A 26,261-nucleotide genomic window follows, 5' to 3' on the forward strand; every position below is an offset into this window, starting at 1 on the left:
CAATGCCACTGAACTGAACAAAACTTGCATGTTTTGCTAATTATGCTGCTGAAAATTGTTAATTATTGTCATGTTTTGGGCTGTACTGATCGGTCAGACGGGGAAAAACATTTGAAATACTATAGACTGCCAAAAGTTATAACAAATCAAGGAGAAGAGTGCAAAAAACTGTCTGAGGAACAAAAGGTGGTTGGCCAAACTGTACCAAGATTTCCAGGGCAAGAATCTTGACAGTATTCGTGTTTGTTCTTATTATTTCCAGTCAGGTAGTTGAATCATCAGGCTAATATCCTAACTAGGGGAGAGCGGGGCACAACCTAACACTTTTTGAATTTCGCGGTTTATGTAAATCCACTTGGGGTTCAGAGTACAATTTTTATCCACATTATTTTCACACTTGTCTAGTACAAATATATCACTTTGTTTCATATTTACTGTGTATACGTTTTTCGTTATTTACCTCAAAAGAAAGGAAGTGAAACGTGACAACATGCCCCGTAGGTGGGGTACATTGTAACATCTGAGGGGCACGTTGTAACACGACCATATGACAGATTAGAATGTTATCTGATCGAACGAAAATTAATCACAACAAACTAAAATATTTTGTCAGTAAAATACATGTTAACTTTTTTAAATAAAGTAATGACGTTTTTTTTAAAAACAAAAATAATCTAATTTTGGAGTTTGACAATGAACACATCGCAACAATGCTTTGAACGGCCCTGATCGCAACACACAGCTGTACAGTAGTTCAAAACAATGTGGACAGATAGATGAAACACATTTAGACATTCAGAAGAACACTCCACTCCTCCACACACAGCTCTCATAGAACACGACACACATAAACGAGACAAAATGCTTTACATTTCTTGAAATAATAACTTCTGAACATTAAACATTGATTGTCAGCCTTTATTCACCTGTTTCTTGTGGTTTCTTATCAAAATCCTTAGAAGTCAATAGTGTAAATTGCATCGCTAATGTCATAGAATAGCATAGTTTAATAACAGCGGGGCATATTGTCACACAGTGTTACAACGTTCCCCATCTGCGCGACTGAAGTTTAAAGCAGGTTAGTGTCTTCTGCTGGTTTGCCAAGCATTAATAAACTATCTAAACTGATAAATAACAAATTGGAGATTAAAATAATAGTCTAATTTTAATGAATACTAAAAACTGAAATGAAAAGTTTACTTCAGCCAGAAATTTACTTTTACTATGGTAAAATAAATATTCAGCGATATCTTCAAAATGCTTTTGAATTTTGGCGCTCTTTTTTCTCTGCATAGTGTTGCTATGGCAATTAGTAAATACCGTAAATTTGGTTTTGCTAGAATGTGTGGAAAAATATGAACCACGTGTGTTACAGTTAGGTTGTGCCCCGCTCACCCCTAATACTGCTCGTACGTATCTTTACCACCTATTAACTTTAGTTTGTCAAGATATTACACCCTTTTCTGCTTACTAAGTCCTGATTTAGCAGCTTCCACACATTTTTTAGTGGTTTAGACAGCATCGACCACTGCAAATCTAGCAGATGTCATATATCTACAACGCTCAGCCACGGTTTCAAAATGGAGTGTTTTTACGATACATCTTCAATCGGCCATATTGGCAGCACTGAACGTAAACAATGCCACTGAAGCGAGTGAAACTTGCCTATTTTGCTGATTATTGCTGCTGAAAATGGTCAATTATTGTCATGTTTTGGGCTGTACTAATTGGTCAGACCGGGAAATATATTTGGAGTACTATAGACTGCCAAAAGTTATAACAAAAGACATTTGTGGTTGCCCAAACTGGAGCAGGATTTCCAGGGCAAGAATCTTGACAGCATTCATATTTGTTCTTATCATTTCCAGTCAGGCAGGTGAAATATTAGGCTAATATCTTAATTAATACTGCTCGTACACGTCTTTACCACCTATTAACTCTAGTTTGTCACAGTAAAAAACAATATCTATTTGATTTAGCAGCTTCCACACATTTTTTCAGTGGTTTAGACAGCATAAATTAGCAGAACAACGTATTCAGTAGTACATTAAATGTGCAGTCTATGCTGTTGTTTACATCCGAGTATTGCCAGTATGGCTGCGCATTTGGGTAACTGACCAAATCATGACGTAAGTGCAAACCCTCTATTAAACTCAGAACTGATTCTGAACTTTGGTTTGACTCTGAATTGTTAAAGAAAGTATTGCGATGCGGAAGAACTGCTTCGTTCGACTGTGTTCTGTGCATTAAGCAGAAATGATTGCTGAAATCACAAAAATAAATATTTAATGTCATATGTATATAAGTAACTATTTAATTAAGACATTGATAAACGAGTATGTCAGTGAGCAGGAAAAGTGGAATGACGGTTCATTTTTAAATTATGTGAGTGCGTGGCTTTCTGTGCAGAATAGTAGAAGCTAAAAGCAAGCCTCAGAATTTATGATTTTTATATGCTTTTCCCTTTACACTTAAACATGGTTTAATATTTTCAGTGATAAAATTGGATTTATAACATATAACGCATATTGACACTTTCTAGTTGTAACTGAATACAGCAATCTCAATCATTATGGTGTTCTATGAACAAATTTCACCAATGAGAAATGTTCTGTATTTGTATTATTAGGTTGTCAAAAAACCTCCCTGCAACATTTTTGGGAAAGTTAATTTATGGTGAAAACAAAAAATAGCCATTAGAGGTTGTTTAGCCATTAGAGCCAACAATCTTAGAAACTGGTTTACAAAGACATAAGTGTGAACCATGCTAACATTATGGGAACATTCTGGGTTTTCAAACTTTTTCTGGAGCCTCTTAAGAACTGCACATTTTAGATGTTTTCCTTGTTTAACCCAGTTGAATTAACTCATCGGATGTTTAGTAGAGCACTCCATTGCCAGAGCTAGTTCAATAAGTGAGACGTGCAAAATGTGAGTTACTGAGGAGGCTTTAGGAACTGTTTGAAAAACCTTGCTCCAGAATAATGATCTGAATGTTCATTGAACTTTGTTCATATACCAGTTACATATACCATTCCTTCTCTGTCCTGAACTTTTCAGGTGATGCTGGAGCAGATGCAGGGTCTGATGCACCTTGAACTCTCCGGCTGCAATGATTTCACAGAAGCCGGCCTGTGGTCCAGCCTGAATGCGCGGCTTACCTCTCTCAGCGTCAGCGACTGCATCAACGTTGCAGACGATGCCATCGCCGCCATTTCTCAACTCCTTCCCAACCTGTCGGAGCTCAGCCTGCAGGCCTATCACGTGACCGACACGGCCATGGCCTACTTCACCGCCAAGCAGGGCTACACCACCCACACGCTGCGCCTAAACTCCTGCTGGGAGATCACCAACCATGGCGTAGTTAACATGGTGCACAGCCTGCCAAACCTCACCTCCCTCAGCCTGTCAGGCTGCTCGAAGATCACCGACGATGGTGTGGAATTGGTTGCCGAGAATCTGAGGAAGCTCCGGAGTCTGGATCTGTCCTGGTGCCCTCGCATCACTGACATGGCCCTGGAGTATATCGCCTGTGACCTACACAAGCTGGAGGAGCTGGTTCTGGACCGGTGAGTGTGCTGAGTTTGCAGTACTGATATTTCCTCTTACAGAGCTTCAGTGTCATATTGTATGCTTAAAAATGGCAAAATCCACAAGTAAAATGACTCTTCTTTATATGGCTGTATTTAGGTGTGTACGGATCACAGATACAGGCCTGGGTTACTTATCTACCATGTCAACTCTCAGAAGTCTCTACTTGCGCTGGTGCTGTCAGGTAAGTGTTTGTGCCAATGTCAGTTAGCTTAGAGGAATAGTCTTATTATGAAAATAAAGTTACAGGTAGTTGACATATAAGTTATCCATTAAAGGGATAGTTCACCTAAAAATTACAATTCTGTCATGAATTACACACTTTTATGTCGTTCCAAACCCATAAGGCCATTGTTCATCTTCAGAACACATATTAAGATTTCTGACCCTGTATAGACAGCAACACAACTGACACATTCAAAGCCCGGAAACATAGTAAGGACATCGTTAAAATAGTCCATGTGACATCAGTGGTTCAACCGTAATCTTATGAAGCTACGAGAATACTTTTTGTGCGCAAAAAAAAGAGTTTATACAACAGTTTCTTGTCTTCTGTGTCAGTCTTCGTGTGGTGCTGCTGATGAAGAATAAAGTCATTATTTATAAAGTCATAAGTATTCTCGTAGCTTCTTAAAGGGATAGTTCACCCAAAAATGAAAATTTGATGTTTATCTGCTTACCCCCAATGCATCCAAGATGTAGGTGACTTTGTTTCCTCATAAAAACACAAACGAAGATTTTTAACGAAAACCGGTGCAGTCTGCCAGCCTTATCATTGACCTGGATGGGCACCAGACCTTTAAAAGTAAACAAAAACATGCACAGACAAATCCAAATTACCCCCCGCGGCTCGTGACGATACATTGATGTCCTAAGACAAGAAACGATCGGTTTTTGTGAGAAACTGAACAGTATTTATATCATTTTTTACCTTTGATACACAGCCACGTCCATCTGTCATGTGCACGAGTTTGGCATCAGTTACGTCAAATGAGCACGCGCTCTGGCGTAGAATACGCAAACACCGGAAGCGATCTGTCGCATGTATACGACACTCATTGTTTACACAGTGCACAGAGATTGTGTGTATAGCGGCTATTCAAAATGGTAATTACTTGCGCGTATCCTGATTGTTCAAACCGATTTAAAGCTAAAAGATTACGTTAGTTTGCACAAACTCATCCGGGACTTTTCACTGATTTCCCCTTACGACGTTTGCGTATTCTACGCCAGAGCGCGTGCTAATGTGACGTGACTGATGCACATGACAGATGGACGTGGCTGTGTATCAAAAGTAAAAAATGATATAAATACTGTTCAGTTTCTCACAAAAACAGATCGTTTCGTGTCTTAGGACATCAATGTATTATCACGAGCCGCGGGGTGTAATTTGGATTTGTCTGTGCATGTTTTTGTTTACTTTTAAAGGTCTGGTGCCCATCCACATCAATGATAAGGCTGGCAGACTGCACCGGTTTTCGTTAAAAATCTTCGTTTGTGTTTTTCTGAAGAAACAAAGTAACCTACATCTTGGATGCACTGGGGGTAAGCAGATAAACATCAAATTTTCATTTTTGGGTGAACTATCCCTTTAAGATTATGGTTGAACCACTGATTAACAATTTGAACAATGTCCTTGCTACCTTTCTGGGCCTTGAACGTGTCAGTTGCATTAATGTCTATGGAGGGTCAGAAAGCTCTCGGATTTGATCAAAAATATCTCCATTTGTGTTCTGACGATGAACAAAGGTCTTACGAGTTTGGAAACAAAAGGGTGAGTTATTAGACAGAATTTTAATTTTTGGGTGAACTAACCCTTTAACTTTTTTATTAACCACATTATATATATTAGAGTGTTTATAGCATGTCACATCACCAAAATATTTCCCTGTGCTTTTAGGTGCAAGACTTTGGGTTACAGCATCTATATGGCATGAGGAGTCTTCGTCTTCTCTCTCTAGCAGGTAGAAACACTCTGAAAGTGCTGATACTGCAGGATGAACTGATAAAGTCCTGATAAAGTCCTATAATGAAATGACACTGAATGCTTGGATATAGATTGTTTCTATGAATACCTGAGCTTAATCATGTTATGGAAAAAAGCTCAGTTAATCCCTAAAAAACAGATAATGCTGTCAGAGTTAAAATATATTGCTTTGGAACAGAAAGATACACTTTCTTTTTAGTTGATGAACAGTAGTAATCACAGTGTGATATGAAAGTCTGATTTAAAATTACATTTACAGATTAGAACTATTTGCTTGTTTCAACAGTAGCTGTGTATAAAGATTTTCTATTGCAGTTTTACCTCTTTATCCAGAACAAACAAGTTATTTTTAACTATTATTATAGTTAATGCCATACATACAACAAAATACACTTCACTTTTTAACTACAAACTTTTCATTTCTGTGGTTGAAACCACTTCCTCTAAACATATCTGTTAGTTGAACTGCATTTAGCTTGATTAGAGACATTTGATAGGATGAAAACAGGAGTGGTTTGTTGTCATTGAGAAGTGTGTGTGAGGCAAGTAAAGTGCACTGCTGCTATATATCAGGGGCGTTTCTTCCATGGAGGCAGTGCCTCCTCAAAATGCTGAATGAGAAAAAAATTGTAGTACAAAAATAAACGCAATGATGACAAAATATAACATTAAAAAGGTGTATAAATCGCTCATTTTTCTAAAGAAACGTTGTCCAACAGCGACACCAGCAGGTGAAGTTACAGCGGGAGTCCGCATCTCTCTCGCCTTCCCTGAGCCCATTTGGTTTTAACAAACTCTGTAAAGCATGCAGTGAGTTTGGTGGGGGGTAATTGAAAATGAATGGGGGGGAAAGTCATGTGAGAGGAGGCAATGCCTCCATCACGTTATGATTGGACATCACTGGTTATGTTCAGTCGTGATTGGTTCAAGTGATAAATCCCGCCTCTTGTGTTCATGTGCATTCAGCATTTACAAATCAGTCTAAATGAACAATAAAATAGCGTTAATGGGAAGACTAATTTTAAAAAGTAAACAACTCACACACTTAAATATAACAACCTTGCTACATCAAAATAAGAGTTAAAATAGCCTGAAAACATGATCTGTGGAAGTTTTTAGTGAGTAATCAGCTTGGTGAAATTTAAAGTAAATCTCTTGATAATTGATGATCCAAAAAAATTCAAAAATAGTTAAAAGTTAAAACTAATTTGTTAAAGTTGCTGCAATGAACAATATTGGTGATTACCAAAATCATATATGTTTTTGTAAAGGGTAATCCACCAGTATGTGTAAGCTTTTTAGTCACAGTAGTGTTTCTAATGCTAAAATATGATTATTGTTATATATGTTATCACATACAGTGCTTAACAAATTTGTTAGACTCTATTTAATGACAGTAATTGGTCATCTGAATAAAAAAGGGGCTTTACTATTTTTCTGCATTTCTTATAATAGTACTTTCGAAAATTCATGGATAACAACAGTTATATTTTAGTATTACAAACACTACTGTATACTATATATACTGTGACTGTATATAGCACTCTATAAAAGCCATCCACACAATTTTTATTGATTTATTTCCTTAAAAAATAACTAAATGTTTTAATCCATTAATAGAAAAAAGTCTTTATATAAAGATAAATTTATCTTCATAATCTTTTAACAGCAATATTTGTATTTGATTATTTATTTTTTATTTTTTATATGTGACCCTGGACCACAAAACCAGTCTTAAGTAGTATAGGTATTAGTACCAGTAGCCAAAAATACATTGTATGGGTCAAAATAATCGATTTTTCTTTTATGCCGAAAATCATTAGGATATTAAGTAAAGATTTTGTTCCATGCATATATTTAGTAAATTTCCTACCGTAAATATATGAAAGCTTAATTTTTGATTAGTAATATGCATTGCTAAGAACTTCATTTGGACTACTTTAAAGGTGATTTTCTCAAAATTTAGGTTTTTTTGCACCCTCAGACTTTCAAATAGTTATATCTCAGCCAAATAATGTCCTATCCTAACAAAATCTTATTTATTCATGTATAAATCTCAATTTCAAAAGATTTACCCTTATGACTGGTTTTGTGGTCCAGGGTTTCATATAGGTTTAACAAAGCAAAATTGAAATCCTTCTGGTTGGGAATCATCATCAGTGATGCAAAAAGTAGTGTTGTTGTCACAAAGCATTATAAACAGGAAGTGAGCCGTTGAGTGGAGGTGGCTGTTAGCATTTGTATTTGACCAGCTCTCATTTACTCTGTGTCAGGGTGCCCTCTGCTGACCACTACTGGCTTATCAGGCCTGATCCAACTGCAGGATCTCGAGGAGCTGGAACTGACCAACTGCCCGGGAGCCACAGCCGAACTCTTCAAATACTACTCCCAGCATCTGCCGCGCTGCATGGTCATCGAGTAGAGCAAAGAGTTTCATGGGCACCAGCACCCACCACATCACCAAAACCTCCTCCTACAGACTGATGATAAACCCAACTTCATCCTGGACCCACAGGAAGAATCAATGAGAATTTTGAATGGAAGTTTTTTTCTGGAGGGGTGAAAAGGGATCACTGACACGAAAGATAAAAAGGGAAATCTGAACGAAACGGTCGGAACGGGCCTGGACTGACGAGCGAGAGGGAAAATGTACAAAGCGCAGTGGGTCAGAGGCTAGATCTTTCATTAAATAACATGACACATAGGAATCAGCCCCCACACATACATGAAACATGTTCCTCCACTGAACTGTGAGACTAGCTTCCGTGTCTCATCCAAAACTCTTTATCTTGAAGTGACAAAGGTTTGCGCTGCCTGTTTGAGCTGTCTCTCATATCCAGGGAAAGCTAGAGAGGAACCGAAACGTTTAAGGGAAAGAACGAGGTTAAGGAGCCACTGCAACAGGGTCTCTTCGCTTCCCCTCAGTGGTGCTGCCGCTCCATCTCTGCGTCTTATCAAGGGAAAAGATCGAGAACTTTAGAGATGAACAGCTACGTAGAGTTTCACATCAACGCTACTTGCTTTTTGTCATGCAGTTCTCTTTTTGTCTTTTTTTTTTAAATATTATTTTTTTAAGTATTATTTTTGATGATAAGGATTACTGTGAAACATTTATGGTATGAGTTCGAGGTTTCGGACACTTTGAATAAGATGGAAATCCAGGTACGGTGAAGGTACAGTATTAAGAGGTACTGTCCTTTGAAAGGAACCAGCATAATCAGAAGTCAGGAGGTTATTTTTTTCCCAGCAGATTGCTCTTTTAAAGACATTTCCAGATATTTTGAGTCGCGGGGCGGATCGGAACTGCTCATACATTTTAATATAGTTCAAAGGGACTGCGGTTTGTACAAAAGATAGCTTGGCTTTTTCATCTGCCTGTTTTATTTTAATTCCATTTTGATGTCAATTGATATTAGTGGCTTATGTGCAGGTTTCCATATTAATCCTGGTTCAAATGAAGATGAGATCTCCGAGTGATCCCATAATGCAGCTGGGCCACGTGTGATAGCCTTTTACAGACTGAAACTGCACGTCATTGCTTACTTGTCACCAGGCCAAACCATTACAGCAGCGGACAGCATGGCAGTTCTACCATAGTTTCTTACAGTACGGACGCAGTGTCTCTTTCAGCCCGAGTGCTTTTAAATACATCTGATGAATACGGTTTACAGTGATTTGCATCAAATGCAGAGGCAGGCCAGTGTAATTAAAGTGATCACAAACATCCCACACAAGCTTATTACAGTAGTCTCTCTTCATCTAGCAGTTTTGCTTTCCCATTAAGCAATACCCACATGTCTGCTTTTAGATTAGCAGCGCCTCTTTTTATTTTCAGAGGTGCTGGCTTCTTCGCCCTCGCAATTGCGCTCATCTGTGGTGCCTACCTCATTGCATCATGGGGTATGTGGAATACAGATCCACATGGGGAATTTGCAGAAACCAGCCATTTTGTTCTTTTCCAAACCGCTTCATACCCCATACCGAACCCTGCATTTGTCCTCTCAGGAGATTAATGTGCTGCTCAGATCATCTCAGATGGGTCTGCTGTGATGTTGATGACCTTAACTTTACCCAGTCTCAAACTTAACACATGCAAAGTGGCAGAAAAAAAGACATGGTGCACAATTTTGGAGTTTTAGATTGGCAAATGATTTATTTAAAAGCAACCCGTATGTTCTGACCAGTGAACTATGTTTACCTTTGAATATTATAATCATCTGCAGACAGATATGGTAGTAGTGCATGCAATTTGCTACTTTTTTCTTCAGGAAAATGTACGGAAATGTACTAATGAACTTTAGAGATTTGGCTGGTTAGCGCCTCTTCTGGTACATGCCTGAACTACATCCTCTGAATGCAAAAAGCATATTTCTCCATTGATGGCTATCCAAAATTAGCAACATATTTTGATTGAACTATCTTTTAAAAAAACAAAGTGAACCATATTCAGTTTTTCAAAGAATTTTGCTGTAAACATTTAGCTAATAACGAAGTTGAGATGAATGAGAAATCTAATTGATTTCTAGCTGTCTCCAGCCATTACAAACCTATTTGATTCAAACATGAAGCTAATCTTACTCCAAAAAGTGTGGAAGAAACTATGCGGACGCTACCCTATCCCACCCTAAATGATCTGGGCTTTAAAGATAACAGATTGTATCCACTAAAAGACACATTAGCATAAACATTAGCACTCACCTCAGACAGTCTATCTCTCTTCTTGTATATAGTGACCTGTTTAATGGGGGGTCACAGCTAATCAGGGTTTGCGGCTGCTGCTTATCCAGGCGAGATCCCCTGAGACTTTTAATCTCACTACCTTGTGTGACTTTATCTTTTGAAACATTGAAGTTGTTATGTATTTATTTGATTTACTTATCATTGGTAGTGGGTTAATTTATTGACACGATGCACCTATTTATTTATTTATTTATTACATTTACGACGATTGTACGAGGTTTATTTAGAAGTAGAATTTGTTGATGGGGTTCTTGAGGAGAAATGAACTACTATGGAAATTGGAGTTGAGTTTTATTGAGGTGAATTTAATTTTTAAAACAACGGTTTCGGCGGTTAAAATTACTGCCTTCTTTGAGGCACGTGTTTTTGGCGGGCAGATGACAGAAGAATGGAAGGGCAAGAACTTGTTGACAGAGGCCTGGCGGACAGTGAGTTAACCTACCTACCCTTATTAACCGTTTTGTTTTATGACTAATCTAGTTTACCTCTTTTGTTTTTGGTCATAAAATGGATGTAAGTTGAGAGACGCTGTCACAACGTCTAGTAATAGTGAATCGGCATTGTGTCCAGGGTTGGATGTTAAATATTCTGCACCAGTTCATATGCCTGCGCTCAAATTGTAGCTATGTTTGGTTGCTGTGAGGTATCCTGATAACTATTAGAAGACATATTGCAGTATTTTACACTCACTCGATCGTCGCAACAGGTTTTATTCAATAGCAAAGATCTGAAGGAAATCCCACCAAAGCGCTTTTCATTTCGTATGTCTCCATAATAAAAACAGAACCATTTGAGATGAATGAAATAAAGAGAGATTATTAATATATCGCTAAGGGATTGCATAGTATTTGAGGACAACTGTATGAAACTGTCGGAGATATTGTATTAATCTTGTATAAATACTATCGTTTTCACTTCAAAACCGAGCCTTTTCCCTCTTTGTACAGAATGAGAGTTTATGTGTGTGGGAACTTTTTCACCTAATAGAACCCTGAATATAAATATAATAACTCATGCACTAACCCCACTGTAATCTGTAAATATATATCAATACGTCAAGGTCATCTGTAAGAGGGTTTCAACTGTTTTTGAGGCTGCCTGGCTGTAAACGCGCACATCCATACTGCTTTAAACGAGTCAGCGGAGAAACCTGGTTAAGAAAGAGGCAAGTTATGCAAAAAGGTTAACGTCTTTTAGCGATGAATAACATCAGCAATCGATAGTATAAAAGACTTAGCTTGTTTCACTTTGTACATTGAGCTAATATCAAAGACGTGTTAATACGGGCTAAATGCAAGAATACTAACAGATGTTTATCGTGTGTCTACATTGACGTTGCGTGATCGAGGCAGGGCTACTTTCGCGAGTCAATGAAATACTGGTACTACTGTGTGAATTTCGCTTTCTTACCAGACGAATCCCGCTGGCAGGTATAGAGTGGTTCCGTCTGATTTACACTGTAAATTAAAACCATTTTCAAGGCCAGTTTACCATGAATAGTGCTCCTCTATTCTTGCTCTCTGAAGGAGTTTTACTAGTTTACCACATCCAGAGTGTGTTGGCAGTTTCTGTTCACCCTCCAGCTTGCTTTTAACTCTAAATGTCTGGCGCTTCTAATTGTTAAGCGAATCGAATAAATCATCTGTTCCTCTAACTCTTCCCAACTAACATATGTCAGGATTGTTTCTTTTATAAAATTTGAGAACGACATGACTCAACAGCTCTTTTGTTGGCTCGTTGTATGTACTTGTACATGTAATACTAAAACCAATATTAGTAATGCTTTTGACATTCATACAGGGTCCGTAACAACGACTTTTATTCTGGTGCAAACACTTGGTTTGGGTGACTGTGGTTCAACAGCCTAATGAGCAATGTTAGATATCTGCCTCACACTGATTATCGAAAATGTTTCTCTCATTTCTTTGGTATTTTATTTCTCAGGTGTGACATGGGCATGTCACACTTCTCAGTTCTTTAGGTACATTTTCTTTCTGTAAATACTGTTGTAGTGGTTAATTTACAATGAAAGAGAAAAAAGACAAAGTTTTATGAACTCCATCTCATGGCTGCAGTGCCTTGTCAGACAAGCGTTGTTGTTTTCAGTTGGTTGGTTCCAGTCTGCACCGTTTTAGTAAAAGTTGTACAAAATAAGCACCATATTTGCCTCATTCATTTTCTCTGACATTAAAAGGCGTAGTTCACCCCAAAATGTATTTAATGATCAAACGGTATGACTTTGGAACAACATATGTAACCTTGGACCTCAAAACCAGTCGTAAGGGATAATTTTTGGAAATTGATATTTAAAAATCATCTGAAAGCTGAATAAATAAAATGGTTTGTTAGGACAATATTTGGCCGAGATACAACTATTTGAAAATCTGAGGGTGCAAAAAAACTAAATATTGAGAAAAACGCCTTTAAAGTTGTCCATATGAATTTCTTAGCCATGTATATTTCTAACCAAAAATGACATTTTGATGTATTTATGGTAGAAAATGTACAAAATATCTTAATGGAACGTTACTTAATATCCTAATGTTTTCTGGCATAAAAGAAAAAACGATAATTTTGACCCATACAATGAATTGTTGGCTATTGCTACAAATATACTGTACTACTTATAACTGGTTTTGTGGTCCAGGGTCACATTTGTGACCCTGGACCACAAAACCAGTCATAAGGTTAAATTTTACAACTGAGATGTATACATCATATGAAAGCTCAATAAATAAGCTTTTTATTGATGTATGGTTTGTTAGGATAGGACAATATTTGGCTGAGATACATCTATTTGAAAATCTGCAATCTGAGGGTGCAAAAAAATCAAAATACTGAGAAAATCGCCTTTAAAGTTCTCCAAATTAAGTACTTAACAATGCATATTACTAATCAAAAATTACATTTTGATATGTTTACAGTAGGAATTTTACAAAAAATCTTCATGGAACATGAACTTTACTTAATTTCCTAATGATTTTTGGCATAAAAGAAAAATCAATAATTTTGACCCATACAATGTATTTTTGGCTATTGCTACAAATAAACCCCAGCGACTTAAGACTGGTTTTGTGGTCCAGGGTCACATATAACTTGAGATGTGAGTTATGTAATCAGATTACTTTTTTTAAGTAACTAGTAATGCATTACTTTTTAATGTACAGTAAAATATCTGAGTTACTTTTTCAAATAAGTAATGCCAGTACATACCATATGTAAACATCCATTTACTCATCTCACGTGCACAAAAACAGATTCAGGATTCTTCAAGATGAATAAGAACAGTAAAATGCAAACTCAGAATATGACGCTAACATGCAATAATTAAATATGTTACTAATGTAAGTAATGCAAAAAGTTACTTTTTTAGGGAGTAACTCAATATTGTAATGCATTACTTTTAACTTTCCCCAACACTGAGGGTGATAAGGTGAATAAATTACTATCTTTTCATTTTTGGGTGAACTATTTCCTTTAAAACATGTTGTCAGCTGTTACTGTGTTTAAATGTTGCTTCCTGAATGTGCATGCACACACATCACACATCTACCTTGCCTATTCTGGGACACACCATTTGTATTAAGTGTTTTGACCCCAGAGACCATTTTTTTTAATGAATAAGGCTCTGAGAAGGAAGAAAAGCTTAGTTGTGCTTTGCAGGCCAACAAAAACCTATCCTGCAGAGCTTGATAAAAGATGTTTCAATCAGGCAGCTGGGGCTCTGCTTCATAAGCATGTGTTATATAAGAGTCTTAAGTAAGCTATTTTGGCACATTTAGCCTGATGTTAACACTCCTGAAGCGAGCCACAAAGAAAACGTCTTCACTTGGCACCCAGTAGCTTTCACAAATAATACAAACATCAAGCAAGGACATCAGAAGAAGAAAACGGATCAAAGGTAAGGCGACTGCTGAGGTATGATTAAGGTTTTAAATGCAGAAAGACGTCTGTCTAACTGTCAGTCCTCAGTAAAGAGTTTAGGCCATTCTAAAAATAGGAGAAATCCCATTTCAGTCATTGTATATACAGCTATCATATTACATACACTGCCAGTAAAAAGTTTTTGAACAGTAAGATTTTTAATGTTTTTTAAAGAAGTCTCTTCTGCTCACCAAGCCAGCATTTATTTGAGCCGAAGTACAGCAAAACAGTACAATTTAAAATAACTGTTTTCTATTTGAATTTTAAAATGTCATTTATTCCTGTGATTTCGAAGCTGATTTTTTTAGCATTATTACTCCAGTCGCACGATCTTTCAGAAATCATTCTAATATTGTAATTTGCTGCTCAAAAAGCATTTATTACTATTATGTTAAAAACAGCTAAGCAGATTTTTTTTCAGATTTCTTTGACGAATAGAAAGTTCAGAAGAACAGCATTTATCTGCATTAGAAATCTTTTGTAAGATTTTAAATGTCTTTATCAGCACTTTTGATCAATTTAAAGTATCTTTGCTAAATAATAGCATTAATTTAATTTCTTTGTATATAATTTCCTATAAAAATGTACTCAACTGTTTTAAATATTGATGATAATGAGCATATTAGAATGATCTCTGAAGGATCATGTGACACTAAAGACTGGAGTAATGAGACTGAAAATTTAGCTTTGATCAAAGGAATATATAATAAATATATATAATACATTTTAAAATATATTCAAAGAGAAAGCAGTTATTTTAAATAGTAAAAACAATATTACTGCTTTTACTGTATTTTGGATCAAAAAAATGCGGGCTTCTTCTTTAAAAAAACATAAAAAAATCTTACAGACTGGTAGGGTAAACATTATGAACACACTACTGTTCAGAAGTTTGGAGTCGGTAAGATATATATAGATATATATTTAAAGAAATAAATTTTATTCAGCAAGGATTTCTTAAATTGACCCCGTGTGACAGTAAAGACATTTATGTCTTACATTTATAATGTAACAAAGAAAAAAATTATTTTTCTTATTTTTTTTTTTACTTTCTATTTAATATAGAATAAAATAAGCACTTCAAGACTTCATTAAGCAGCACAACCATTTCCAACTAAAAATAAAACTAATAAACAATAATAATTTTATAAATACCAAATCAACATATCGGAATGATTTCTGAAAAGATAATATGAATATGAAAATTCAGCAATGCCATTCCAGATTTTGTTTTTAAATCTATTAAAACAAAATTGATATATCAAATTGCAATAATATTTCATAATATAACGATTTTTGACTGCTTTTGAACAAATGAATGCATCCTGATCTTGCTGATCTTTCAACAATCTCCAATGAAACCAATAGCATTGATCAGTGGCTCCACATAAATATTGAACGGTGGCAATTTTTTTAATCATAAATCAATGGTGTTTACATGTATAGTAATATTAGTAACAAGGAAATCATGATGATGCCGCTAATACATGTCGAGTAAAAAATGTGACGCTGTGATAGAAAATAAGAACACATTATGGTTATGTACAGTAGCTTTCATAAGCAAAAGGGCAAGATGGACTCCTGACGTCCAGCGGAGAGAAGTAAACAGCACAATGTGTACCTTTAAACAGCAAGTTAACTAGGTTAGTGAAAGAAAAACATCTCTACGTATAACCGTAAACTTGACCTGTTACTGTACGGCAAGCATCAGTAAGAATCGACTTTCTCTTGTTCCTTTATCCATCTCTGCATTAGAAATGATCAATAGTATTACATTTCATACCAGACCTTTAAGGTCAAAGGTTATATTTGAAATATTTCCCGTTATATCATCACAGCAGTCATTTATGAATAGCAGTAAGAGACTCTGTTAAGAAAATACCTTCAGCTTCAAAGCAGCTATGGTAACAAAAATATTTGTCTGAAATGTTTTTTTTTTTAATCTCTTCTTTTACAAAAGTACAGGGAAAGATCATATTTTGCTGTAAAAAAAAAAAAAAAAACTAAAATAATTAATGAAAATAAAAGAAAAATATCAAAAGGAGCATGTCACATTGCTGGTTCAGTGTAAATGTATAGGTGCAGTAACACGGATAGGGGATTTTCTCATCCACATTTTTCAACAAGCCAACCCTCTGTGCCATTCATTCGGCCGTAAACGGATCCAAGATATTGAGAGAGAGAGAAAAAAAAAAATAGAGGGAAACTTTCTCTTAGCCAAAACCTGGTTCAATTCTACCCATAATTCATCCCAGATCCCCACCCACAATATAGATTCATTTCAAAAATAGACTCATATATGAAGTTTACATGCCTACGCGGAAATGTCTTTAGTCAAACGTGTGGATTTTTCCATCGGTGGCAATCTAGAAGTGAAATGTTCGTCTCTCCCATTCTGGCAGGGGGTGAAGGACGGGCCCAAGCTCCGTCCCTTTCAAAGGTGACTTTCTGCGTCGCTCTTCTCTAGGGTACCATTCTCCAGGGTCAAAGGTGAAAGCGCCAGTCCATTGGCATTGCTCTCGTTAAGTCTTTTCACCCTGTAGGTCTCATAGTGGATGTTGTGAGTGACGTCCTTCAAATCTTGCAGGTGGGACCTTGAAAGGAGAGAGCAGTAGAGCATAATATCAATTTTGACATCCCCTAAGGGAAATATGCACAGTGTAAAATAAAAGTCATTCTCTTATGTGGAATTGAATTGTTTTCTGACTACATCAGCTTTTTATGATCCCTTTGTGCGATTCGGTTGGTGTTTTCCTGGTGTAATTTGATCTCCGCTTCAGCGGGAGGCCGATCAAAAAGTGTGAAAGGCGATTCAAAAGTGTGGAGCGTTATAACGGTCGTCCTTTGTTTCCCATTTCAGCGGGGAATCACTCTCATACCATCTGTCAACGGGCTGCCGTCCAAGAGTTACGGCGAGAGGGCTTTGTGACCTGGCCTAACCCGGCCCGACTCTGTAATTAACCTGTCCTTTACTGAGCTCACAGGAAAGGATGTACTCTTGCCTTTCTCAGCTGTCCTTTCACTCTTAAAATTAAAGGTGCTTTAAAAGGTTCTTCACAGCAATGCCATAGAAGAACCACACTGTAAAAAGTTTTCACCAGATTCAACTTAAAAACCTAAGTTCAGCAGCTGCCTTAAGTTTTTAAGTTAAATCAGCTTAAAACTACAAGTTATTTTAACTTATTACAATAAAGATGAGTTGATATAACTTGTGAGTTGAAATGACTTAAGTTGATTTAACTTAAAATCTTAAGGCAGCTGCTAAACTTAAGTTTTTAAGTTGAAACTTTTTACAAGGCATTTTTGGTTCCACAAAGAACCATTTCGTCAAAAAAAATCATCTCTTTTTTTACCTTTTTATAATCTGAAGAACCATCTTTTGCCACAAATAACCTCTTGTGAAACAGAAAGGTTCTTCAGATGTTAAAGGTTCTTTATGAAACCATTTAGACAAAAAAGGTTCTTCTATGGCATCGTGAAGCACCTTTATTTAAGAGTGTTCCCTGAGCTGTACTGGCCCATTACTAATACATACACTTTAGAAAGCTGATAGCCATTTCAACTGGTTAAAGCTGAAAAACAGAGGTTTGTAAAAGCGATGCCATGTGACTAGAACCGTTTTAACCGCATGAAACGCTGACCAATCTGTCGTTTAAACATTCTAAAGGAATGCCAATGGAATTTCTTTGTTAACTTGGAAATAACCATAAAAAGGATCAAATAAAAAAATCTGTAAAAATCAAGTTAAATTGTACAGGATATAATAAAATGAAATAAATAAATGAATAAAAAGGATATTTTAGAAATAAAATCCCACATAAGAAAACAACGTAACAGAAAAAAGGAAGACATTAAAACAAAAATGACATAAAATTTCAGTTTATCCAGTATGCTTCGTTATAGAAGGTTTTTGTTTGTTCCAGGTAGGACTGGTTCTAAATTATGATATAAAATCATTATATGAGTATGATATAAATTCAGTTAGCATTCTTTTGGCATTTCTTTTTTAAGGGATGAGATGAAAATGTCTAAAAATTATTAGCTGAGCCAGAAACTGACATTCTGTTCGATAGCATCAATTTTGTACTCTTGAAGAAGTCTGTCTTGTTTATCTACAGTTGTCCACCTATAGTTGAATATTTGATCCTAAAGTATGGGATGCCACTGATTTTCGGTTTGGAAAATATTTTAAAAACAGAAAGTTTGAGAGGGGCATGTTCAACCTGCTCCCATTTTATCTAAATGTGGCCTTGAGCCATAAAACCAGTCAAATAGGTTTATTATAAGATTTACACATCATCTAAAAGGTGAAACAAGCTTTCCATTGATGTATGGTTTGTTAGGATGGGACAATATTTGGCTGAGAGACAACTATTTGAAAATCTGGTATCTAAGGATGTAAAAAAGTCTAACTGTTAAGAAAATCACTTTAAAGTTGTCCAAATGAAGTTCTTAGCAATGCATATTACTAATCAAAAATTAAGTTTTGATATATTTACAGTAGAGAATTTACAATTTATTAATATACCCGTGCTACTTAAGACTGGTTTTGTGGTCCAGAGCCACATATATGCCATATGCTAACGTCATTCTATTATGATATTTGAAGCCTTTCAAGTAAAAAAATATGACTTACCTGATAAGAAGATCTCTCAAGTGTGCAAACTCGCAATGCGCAACATTTTCAACTGAAAAGCAAAACACAAAGGCATATTCATGAATTCATCCAGGGATTATGCTTGACTGTACTTTCTACACACACCACTTGATGGCAGTGTTGAATAACCTAAATTACAGACAGTCTTGGTTTGTGAAGCCTGTCAGGCGTCATTACACAATTAGATTTGACAATTGTTACAGTTACCCTGCTGAAAAGACCAGCATGGGTTTCCATGTAGGTCAACCAACATTCTTCATGGCAGAGACACCAGCATCCAAAACACAACATATTACTAGTAACCAGCAAATTCATAGTGTAGCAGACAATATCTTCAGACTGACTCTCACCTTCGATGATCCCCCACTTCGTTTTTCTTCCCAAGACTTTGTTGCCATTCACCTGGTGTTCCTTATCTGTTCCCACCACAGCAAAGGGGATGTTTTCCTAAAAGAAACATTCCTTAAAATTAGTATCAAAAATAAATCAATTTTTAAGCAACTAAAGGAATGGTTCACACAACAATGTAAGTTTGCTGAAAATGTTCTCACCCTCAGGCCATCTAAGATGTGGATGATTTTGTTTCTTCATCAGAACAGATTTTGAGATATTGACATTTGCAACATTTGCTCACCAGTGGAATGGGTTGCCGTGGATGGGTGCCGTCAGAATGAGAGTCCAAACAGCTGGTAAAAACATCACAATAATCCACACGACTCCAGTCTATCAATTAAAATCTTGTGAAGCGAAAAGCTGCATGTACAGTCAAACCAAAATATATTCAGACACCTTCAACATTTCTCACATTATCACAGTTTATTCGCTATAGTTTAGAAAATGGTAATAAAATATGACAAGAACTCAGAGTTAAACTGTTTCAGAACAAATTCATCTTGATAATGTCAGATAACTTTATTAGAGAAGTATGTAATGGATTACAATCAACCAAAAATTCAGACAACTATTAGTTTGACAATATTTACGCAACTATCAATACTTTGTTGACCAATTATCAAGCAATGCTTCATTTTGTTCAGTCTGTGGTGTAAAAAGCTGCCCTCCAAAGGCAAAGCACAGTAACTACACATTTAGTCAAAATTGAGTTAAGGCTTAAAACGGACTTTGTGACAACTGTTTTGTCTTGTGGCAAAGTACCCTGGTTAAATTGTGTCCCGTTTCAGAGAAACGAAAGTTTCAACATGTTTGTCTAGCTGGTGTTTAATGTTAAAGGCATTTTTCTCAGTTTCAGTGTTGGCGTAGTTACTGCACTTTGCCTTTGGAGGGCAGAAAGGTCGCATTAACAGAAATTACAAAAAAAAAAAAAACTTAGCAAAACATGGTGAACAAGTGTCTAAATAATTTTCAGTCTCAAAGTTTTACTGGTAGTCCACTGTATGAAGAATTTTTGGATATAATATGTCACAGTTTACTTTATTTTGCTATCCTCGCTTACTTAAACAATAGTGTCCTGCACCCACTAGTAAAAAATATTAAAAAATATATCTAGTGTCTGAATAATTTTTTGGTTTGACTGTATGTAATAAAGTAATTCATCAAGACCAGTGTCCTCTATCTATATTTGTTCTCCAGTGAAAACATAACATTGTTTAAATCAGGAATGAAATAAGCATAGATCAAGCTCTGTTTACAAGCAAAATAGTCCAAAACAGTTTGAAACAGTTCTGGATTTGTTTCTTGAAAGCACCTTTTCGCTTCACAAAACATTAATTGATGGACTGGAGTCGTGTGGATTACTTGTCGAGTATTGTGATGTGTTTATCAACAGTTTGGACTCTCATTTTGATGGCACACATTCACTGTAGTGGATCCACTGGTGAGCAAATGATGCAAGGATAAATTTCTCCAAATCTGTTTTGATGAAGAAACAAATTCATCTACGCCTTGGATGAGGACATTTAGCAAATTTTCAACCCCAAAATCGAACCATTAAAATCAACACAGCGTAGCAATCAATTCTTAAAGTAGTATCATCATACCCTAATCTTATCGTTGAGTATCCGGTCTTCAGCGTCCTCATCATATTCTTTCTGTGGATAGACTCTGATCCCGTTGGCCTGCAGGTCCTGTCTTATCTGCAGAGAGAAGCTTCCAGTTAGATGGATTTACACTGATTTTTACAACCTACCGCACACACACACATACACAAAACCCGCACGATCGCCCCGGGGGTGAAATATGACAGCATCTTCTCTGCCTCCAGCTCTTCCCGCTGTATTTTACTAGTCACAATCTCAACCCTCATGCATTCTTGCACTCAGAGGCCACAGTAAAGTTCACCAGGAAATTCTGCTTTTTTCCCCCCTCGCAGCCAGAATTTCGGGCCCGAGGTGCAAAGCATTAGACATTAATGCCTTCGCTGCCATGTGTTCGTGTGGGGGAGGATTTTGGAGTGCGGCTGTTGTACATGGATATGATATCAGCGATTGATATCTTGAGCACAGTGTGACGTCCGCCCCCGCACGGCGCTCTGCTTGGGCTATTGAGCAGTGAGAGACAGCTCTGGATAATGGGCTGAAATGACAGAGTACATCATTAGGAGTGTTGTTTGGTGTATATTGATAGGAGACACACTGCGTGCGGGGGCCGTTCTGGCCCTGCGGTCCGTGCCGTCGGAGCTGTCCAAAAGCGCTCCGTGGGGAGAACTGATGGCAAGTGGCCCGGGCCCAAGTAGTAGCTATACATCAGTCAGAGGAGAGACCGTCTCCCGACGGAGACAGCGCAGACACTGCTCCTAACCTCAGCGTGGCCTGTTCATTTTTCCAACCCAGAGCGAGCGGCCGCATGCCAAGAGACCTTTGGATATTCGAATGCGATGACGGTTCTCTCTCACTCCATTCAGCCCAGGTTTTTCAATCCATCTCGCTCTTTTTTTTAATCCACACACAGCTGAACTGTGAATTTTGAAAATTCCAGCATTTACAGCAGCAGGTCATCCATATTCATGACCTCAATTATGCGAAGGGCTGAATATTTACGTGTGGGTGGAAAATATAGAGGGGTGAATCCAATTGCGCCTGCATATCATAAAACGTGAGTGAAGTTCTGCACGCAGGTGTTGATGACGGACAGCTCACCCTCTGTTTGAACTCTAGCCGCTCCTCCAGAGTAAGCGTGTCTGCTTTGGCAATCACAGGGACGATGCTCACTATCTTCCCCAGTCTCCTCATGAACTCCACATCTATGGGGCGTAACCTGTAGAAGAGCAGGATGGATCATTACTAAGGGCCGTTTACACATTTAATACCTTTTTGACTCTAAATACAGGTAAAAATGGGGTTCAAAACATATAGACAGTTAGCTTTTGATTTCAGCATTTTCTGAAAATGAAACAAGCGAGATCGTGAAGCTGAAATATCAGTATATTACTAACAAAATAATGCTACATACAACTCCATTCAAAAGTCTGTAATCAGTACTTTTTTCATTCAGCAAAGATGCATTCAATTGATCAAAAGTGACTGTAAAGACAATTATAATGTTACTAATATACATCAATTAATGTTGAACAAATGTGTCATGGCTTCCACAAAGACATTAAGCAGTGCAACTGTTTTCAACATTGATAATAATAAAAAAATGTGTTTTGAGCAGCAGAATCAGCATATTAGAATTGTGACACTGAAGACTGGAGTAATGATGCTGAAAATTCAGCTTTGCCATTACAGGAATAAATAACATTTTAAAGCATAGAATAGAAACATCAATAGAATATTAAATTAGATAAAATATTAATACAATAATAAAATAGAACATAGTTATTTTTAAATTTATTGATATTACAGTTTTACTCTATTAAAAAAAAAAAAAATGCAACCTTGCTGAGCATAAAAGACTTTTTCAAAAACATGATTACTTCTTAAATCTTAGCGACTCCAAAATTTGAATGGTAGTGCATATTTAAATAAAACAATAAAGGTATACTTTACCCAAAAATGAAAATTCTGTCATTAATTACTCACCCTCATGTCATTCCAATCCCATAAGACCTTTGTTCATCAACATTTCTGACATAGACAGCAATGCAGCTACCACATTCAAGGCCCAGAAAGGTAGTAAGGAAATCATTAAACTAGTCCATGTGACATCAGTGGTTCAATTGTAATGTTATAACAACTAATAACAACAAATAACAACTTAATTCAACAATTTAGTCTATTCCGAGTCAGTCTTTGACACATGACAGTCTTGACACATTTTAATGACACATGCATGCCATAGCTTCATAAAATTAAGGTTAAACCACTGATGTCACATGGACTATTTTAACGATGTCCTTTCTGGGCCTTGAACGTGTCAGTTGTGTTGCTGTCGATGCAGAGACAGAAAGCTCTCAGATTTCATCAAGAACATCTTAATTTGTGTTCTGAAGATGAACAAAGGTCTTACAGATTTGGAATGACATGAGGGTGAGTAATTAACGACAGAATTTTCATTTTTGGGTGAACCATCTCTTCAAATATCAAAATTTAAAACAATTTACAAATTATGCCTGTATGTTAAGGTCCACTGAATTCAAAAAACAGCAATTATCTCACAGCTGTCACACTGTTTTCAGTAAGAAGATATAGAGGCATATGTTTTGCTGCCAAAAGAATGATTTTTCACAAAATCTCTCACTAAGTTAGTAAGTTAAAATCTCCAAACTAAGACTCCTGAAATTTTCAAATGAAGCCATGTCATATTAATGTGACAGGTGCACAACAGCATTATAACACGTATATGGCTAGGAGTGAACGAATGATGCATGCAGGAAATTGACACTCACCAGTGTCCAGTGGCTGGCAGGAAGTAGACACAGCAGTGAACGCGGGTGTCAGGGATTCTTCTCTTCCTGTTGACATTCAGCTCCTCCTTCAGGTATTTTTCATACTGTTCGTTGACGTACTTTACAATGGGCTCCCAGCTGAGAAAAAAGACACAGGGACATCACAGTTAACAACATATGCTTAAACTTAAAGCTAATGTAGCAGTCAGGCAACAGAATATTTCTTAAAAATAAACATTCGGAAGACCACTAAGGCATGATTTTTTTTGTTTGTTGCAAAAACACTGTCTAATTACTAAAGAATTCATCTCACACAGTTTTAAAGTGTCTTAACAGCTATAGTGGAGTTCAAAAGTCTGAGCCTGATCTAGTGAAAATGGTATTATCAACATAACAACTGAAATAAAAATTGGAATCAAAATGAATTTCAGGATGTCTTATGGATCTGGTTCAGTGTAAAACTTGATAATCATGTTCTCCAGCATCATTTTATAATGACCCAAAGAGCAGCTTGTGCTTCAGTGGAAGCAAGAACATCAGACCTTCTGTACAAAGGTCACAAATGTCAGCCACAAATATAGTTTTAAAGGAAAAGTTCACTTCTCAAACAAAAATTTACAGATAATTTAACTACCCCCTTGTCATCCAAGATGTTCATGTCTTTCTTTTTTCAGTAATAAAGAAATTGTTTTTTGAAGAAAACATTTCAGGATTTCTCTCCATATAGTGGACTTCTATGGTGCCCCAGAGTCTGAACTTCCAAAATGCAGTTTAAATGCGGCTTCAAAGGGTTCTAAACGGTGGCAGCCGAGGAAGAAGGGTCTTATCTTATGAAGCGATCAGTTATTTTCTAAAAAAATTGACAATTTATATACGTTTTAACCTCAAATGCTCGTCTTGTCTAGCTCTGCGTGAACTCTGTAACAGAGACAGTTAGGGTATGTCAAAAAACTCCCATCTCTTTTTCTCCTCCAAAATCATCCTACATTGCTGCAGAAGTACCGACCCAGTGTTTACAAAGTGAATATGTAAAGAAGGTTAAACACCCTTTACAAAAAAAGATAAAACAGCGATGTAGATAACGATTTTGAAGTTGGAGAAGAAAATGAGACGGGAGTTTTTTGACCTACCCAAACTGTCTTGAACCGGAATACACAGAGTTCATGCAAAGCTAGACAAGATGAGCATTTGAGTTTTAAAAGACCCTTCTTCCTTGGCTGGTATCATTTAGAAGCTGCATTTAAACTGCATTTTGGAAAGTCAAACTCGCAGGCACCATAGAAGTCCACTATATGGAGAGAAATCCTGAAAAGTTTTCCTCAAAAAGCATAATTTCTTTACGGCTGAAGAAAGAAAGACAAGAACATCTTGGATGACAAGGGGTGAGTACATTATCTGTACATTTTTGCAGACTCTACTGCATTTGTAAAAAGTATAAATCAATCCAATTAGGTTTAAAACGTTGCTCTCACCAGTTCTCATTGTTGATTTGGTCTCCAAATCCGGGGGTGTCAATTACCGTGAGCTTCATCTTCACCCCTTTCTCCTCGATGACTAGAAAATAACAAGACAAAAGAGTTGGGAAAGGATGAAGTAAAATATCAAGATGGATCTTCAGCAGACTAAATGTAGAATAACTTGACAAGGATTTAACTTTCTTTTTTCAGCAACATCAATTCTTAGGCACTATCAGTTAAAATTGCACACTGAAGAGTCTGCGCTTTTCATTTGATCTCCATTATCTGATATAATGCTGCAAGGACGCATTGTGCAACAGGAAATCAGCCTGCAAAAGGGGTCTAATAAGCTGTCTGTGCAAGCAGGGACCCCTACTGTATCCCTGGCATTGGTTGATTGACATTTGCTGTTAACTCATCACATTAATCCTTCTGGATGAGGCAATCAAGGAAAATATGACGAGATTGTAACGAGGAAAAATTAAACTGTCAGTCAACACTCCAGTTTATGAGTTTCAAAGTGCTATAACCCTATCTGCTGATGATCAATTTTTCATTCGCAGTGGGCCATTAGCAAAAGAGAGTGCCAGTTTTTGGATTGGTTGGCCAATGATTGAAAACCCCCTCATGATCAGCTAATGGAAACACATATGCTGCTCTTGGCGTGACTCAGCGACAAAGCAGGGCTTAGTTCTTTCCATATTCACCCACATGGAGGGAGCAGAGCTGAATGGTGGCATTGAGCGGCCCGCCACTTCATTTTCTGCACTGTGTAGTCTTTGAGAGAAGGGGGGGATTGTGTAACACTCATCTCCCCTGGCGGTCAGGCCACAGGCCAGCTTTTTTTTCACGGGCTGTGAGGGCCAGTGGACAGCTTTGTAGTGTGTGGAGGTGTCAGGCACCCTGAGACTTTGGTTCTCTTTGTTTTCCACAGGCCTGTGCTTTGGAAAGACAAAACTGCTGGGGAAGGAAGGGACAGCAAGACATCTGCTAGACGAAACGTCTCAAAACGGAGACTGCAGAGGCAATTTGGTAGTTTAGCAGTAACACAAGGAGCAGTTTTGTCAGTTTGATAGAGAATACCAGAACAGGTCTATTGTTCCAGGCTTTTTAAAGTAT

General features: G+C 37.0%; 2 protein-coding genes across 6 annotated transcripts in view; one reads left to right on the top strand and one right to left on the bottom strand.

Moving 5' to 3' along the window:
- fbxl16 (F-box and leucine-rich repeat protein 16) overlaps positions 1–13,774 on the top strand; it is a 30,547-nt gene extending 16,773 nt beyond the window's left edge. For both annotated transcript variants that reach the window (XM_073841036.1, XM_073841044.1), the window contains 4 exons: positions 3,061–3,569; positions 3,691–3,775; positions 5,492–5,555; positions 7,852–13,774. In XM_073841036.1, the coding sequence (XP_073697137.1) occupies positions 3,061–3,569; positions 3,691–3,775; positions 5,492–5,555; positions 7,852–8,000 (807 nt within the window). In that variant the 3' untranslated portion in view covers positions 8,001–13,774. The remainder of the gene's footprint in view (positions 1–3,060; positions 3,570–3,690; positions 3,776–5,491; positions 5,556–7,851) is intronic.
- A 1,858-nt stretch (positions 13,775–15,632) lies between these two features.
- Positions 15,633–26,261, bottom strand: part of septin12 (septin 12) — an 87,151-nt gene continuing 76,522 nt past the window's right edge. For all 4 annotated transcript variants that reach the window (XM_073841055.1, XM_073841078.1, XM_073841071.1 and 1 more), the window contains 7 exons: positions 25,158–25,239; positions 23,686–23,823; positions 21,995–22,112; positions 20,897–20,992; positions 19,250–19,346; positions 18,879–18,930; positions 15,633–16,836 (listed from right to left, as the gene is read on the bottom strand). In XM_073841055.1, the coding sequence (XP_073697156.1) occupies positions 16,677–16,836; positions 18,879–18,930; positions 19,250–19,346; positions 20,897–20,992; positions 21,995–22,112; positions 23,686–23,823; positions 25,158–25,239 (743 nt within the window). In that variant the 3' untranslated portion in view covers positions 15,633–16,676. The remainder of the gene's footprint in view (positions 16,837–18,878; positions 18,931–19,249; positions 19,347–20,896; positions 20,993–21,994; positions 22,113–23,685; positions 23,824–25,157; positions 25,240–26,261) is intronic.

Source organism: Garra rufa, chromosome 1 (assembly GCF_049309525.1).
Source record: "Garra rufa chromosome 1, GarRuf1.0, whole genome shotgun sequence".
Classification (NCBI taxonomy): Eukaryota; Metazoa; Chordata; class Actinopteri; order Cypriniformes; family Cyprinidae; genus Garra; species Garra rufa.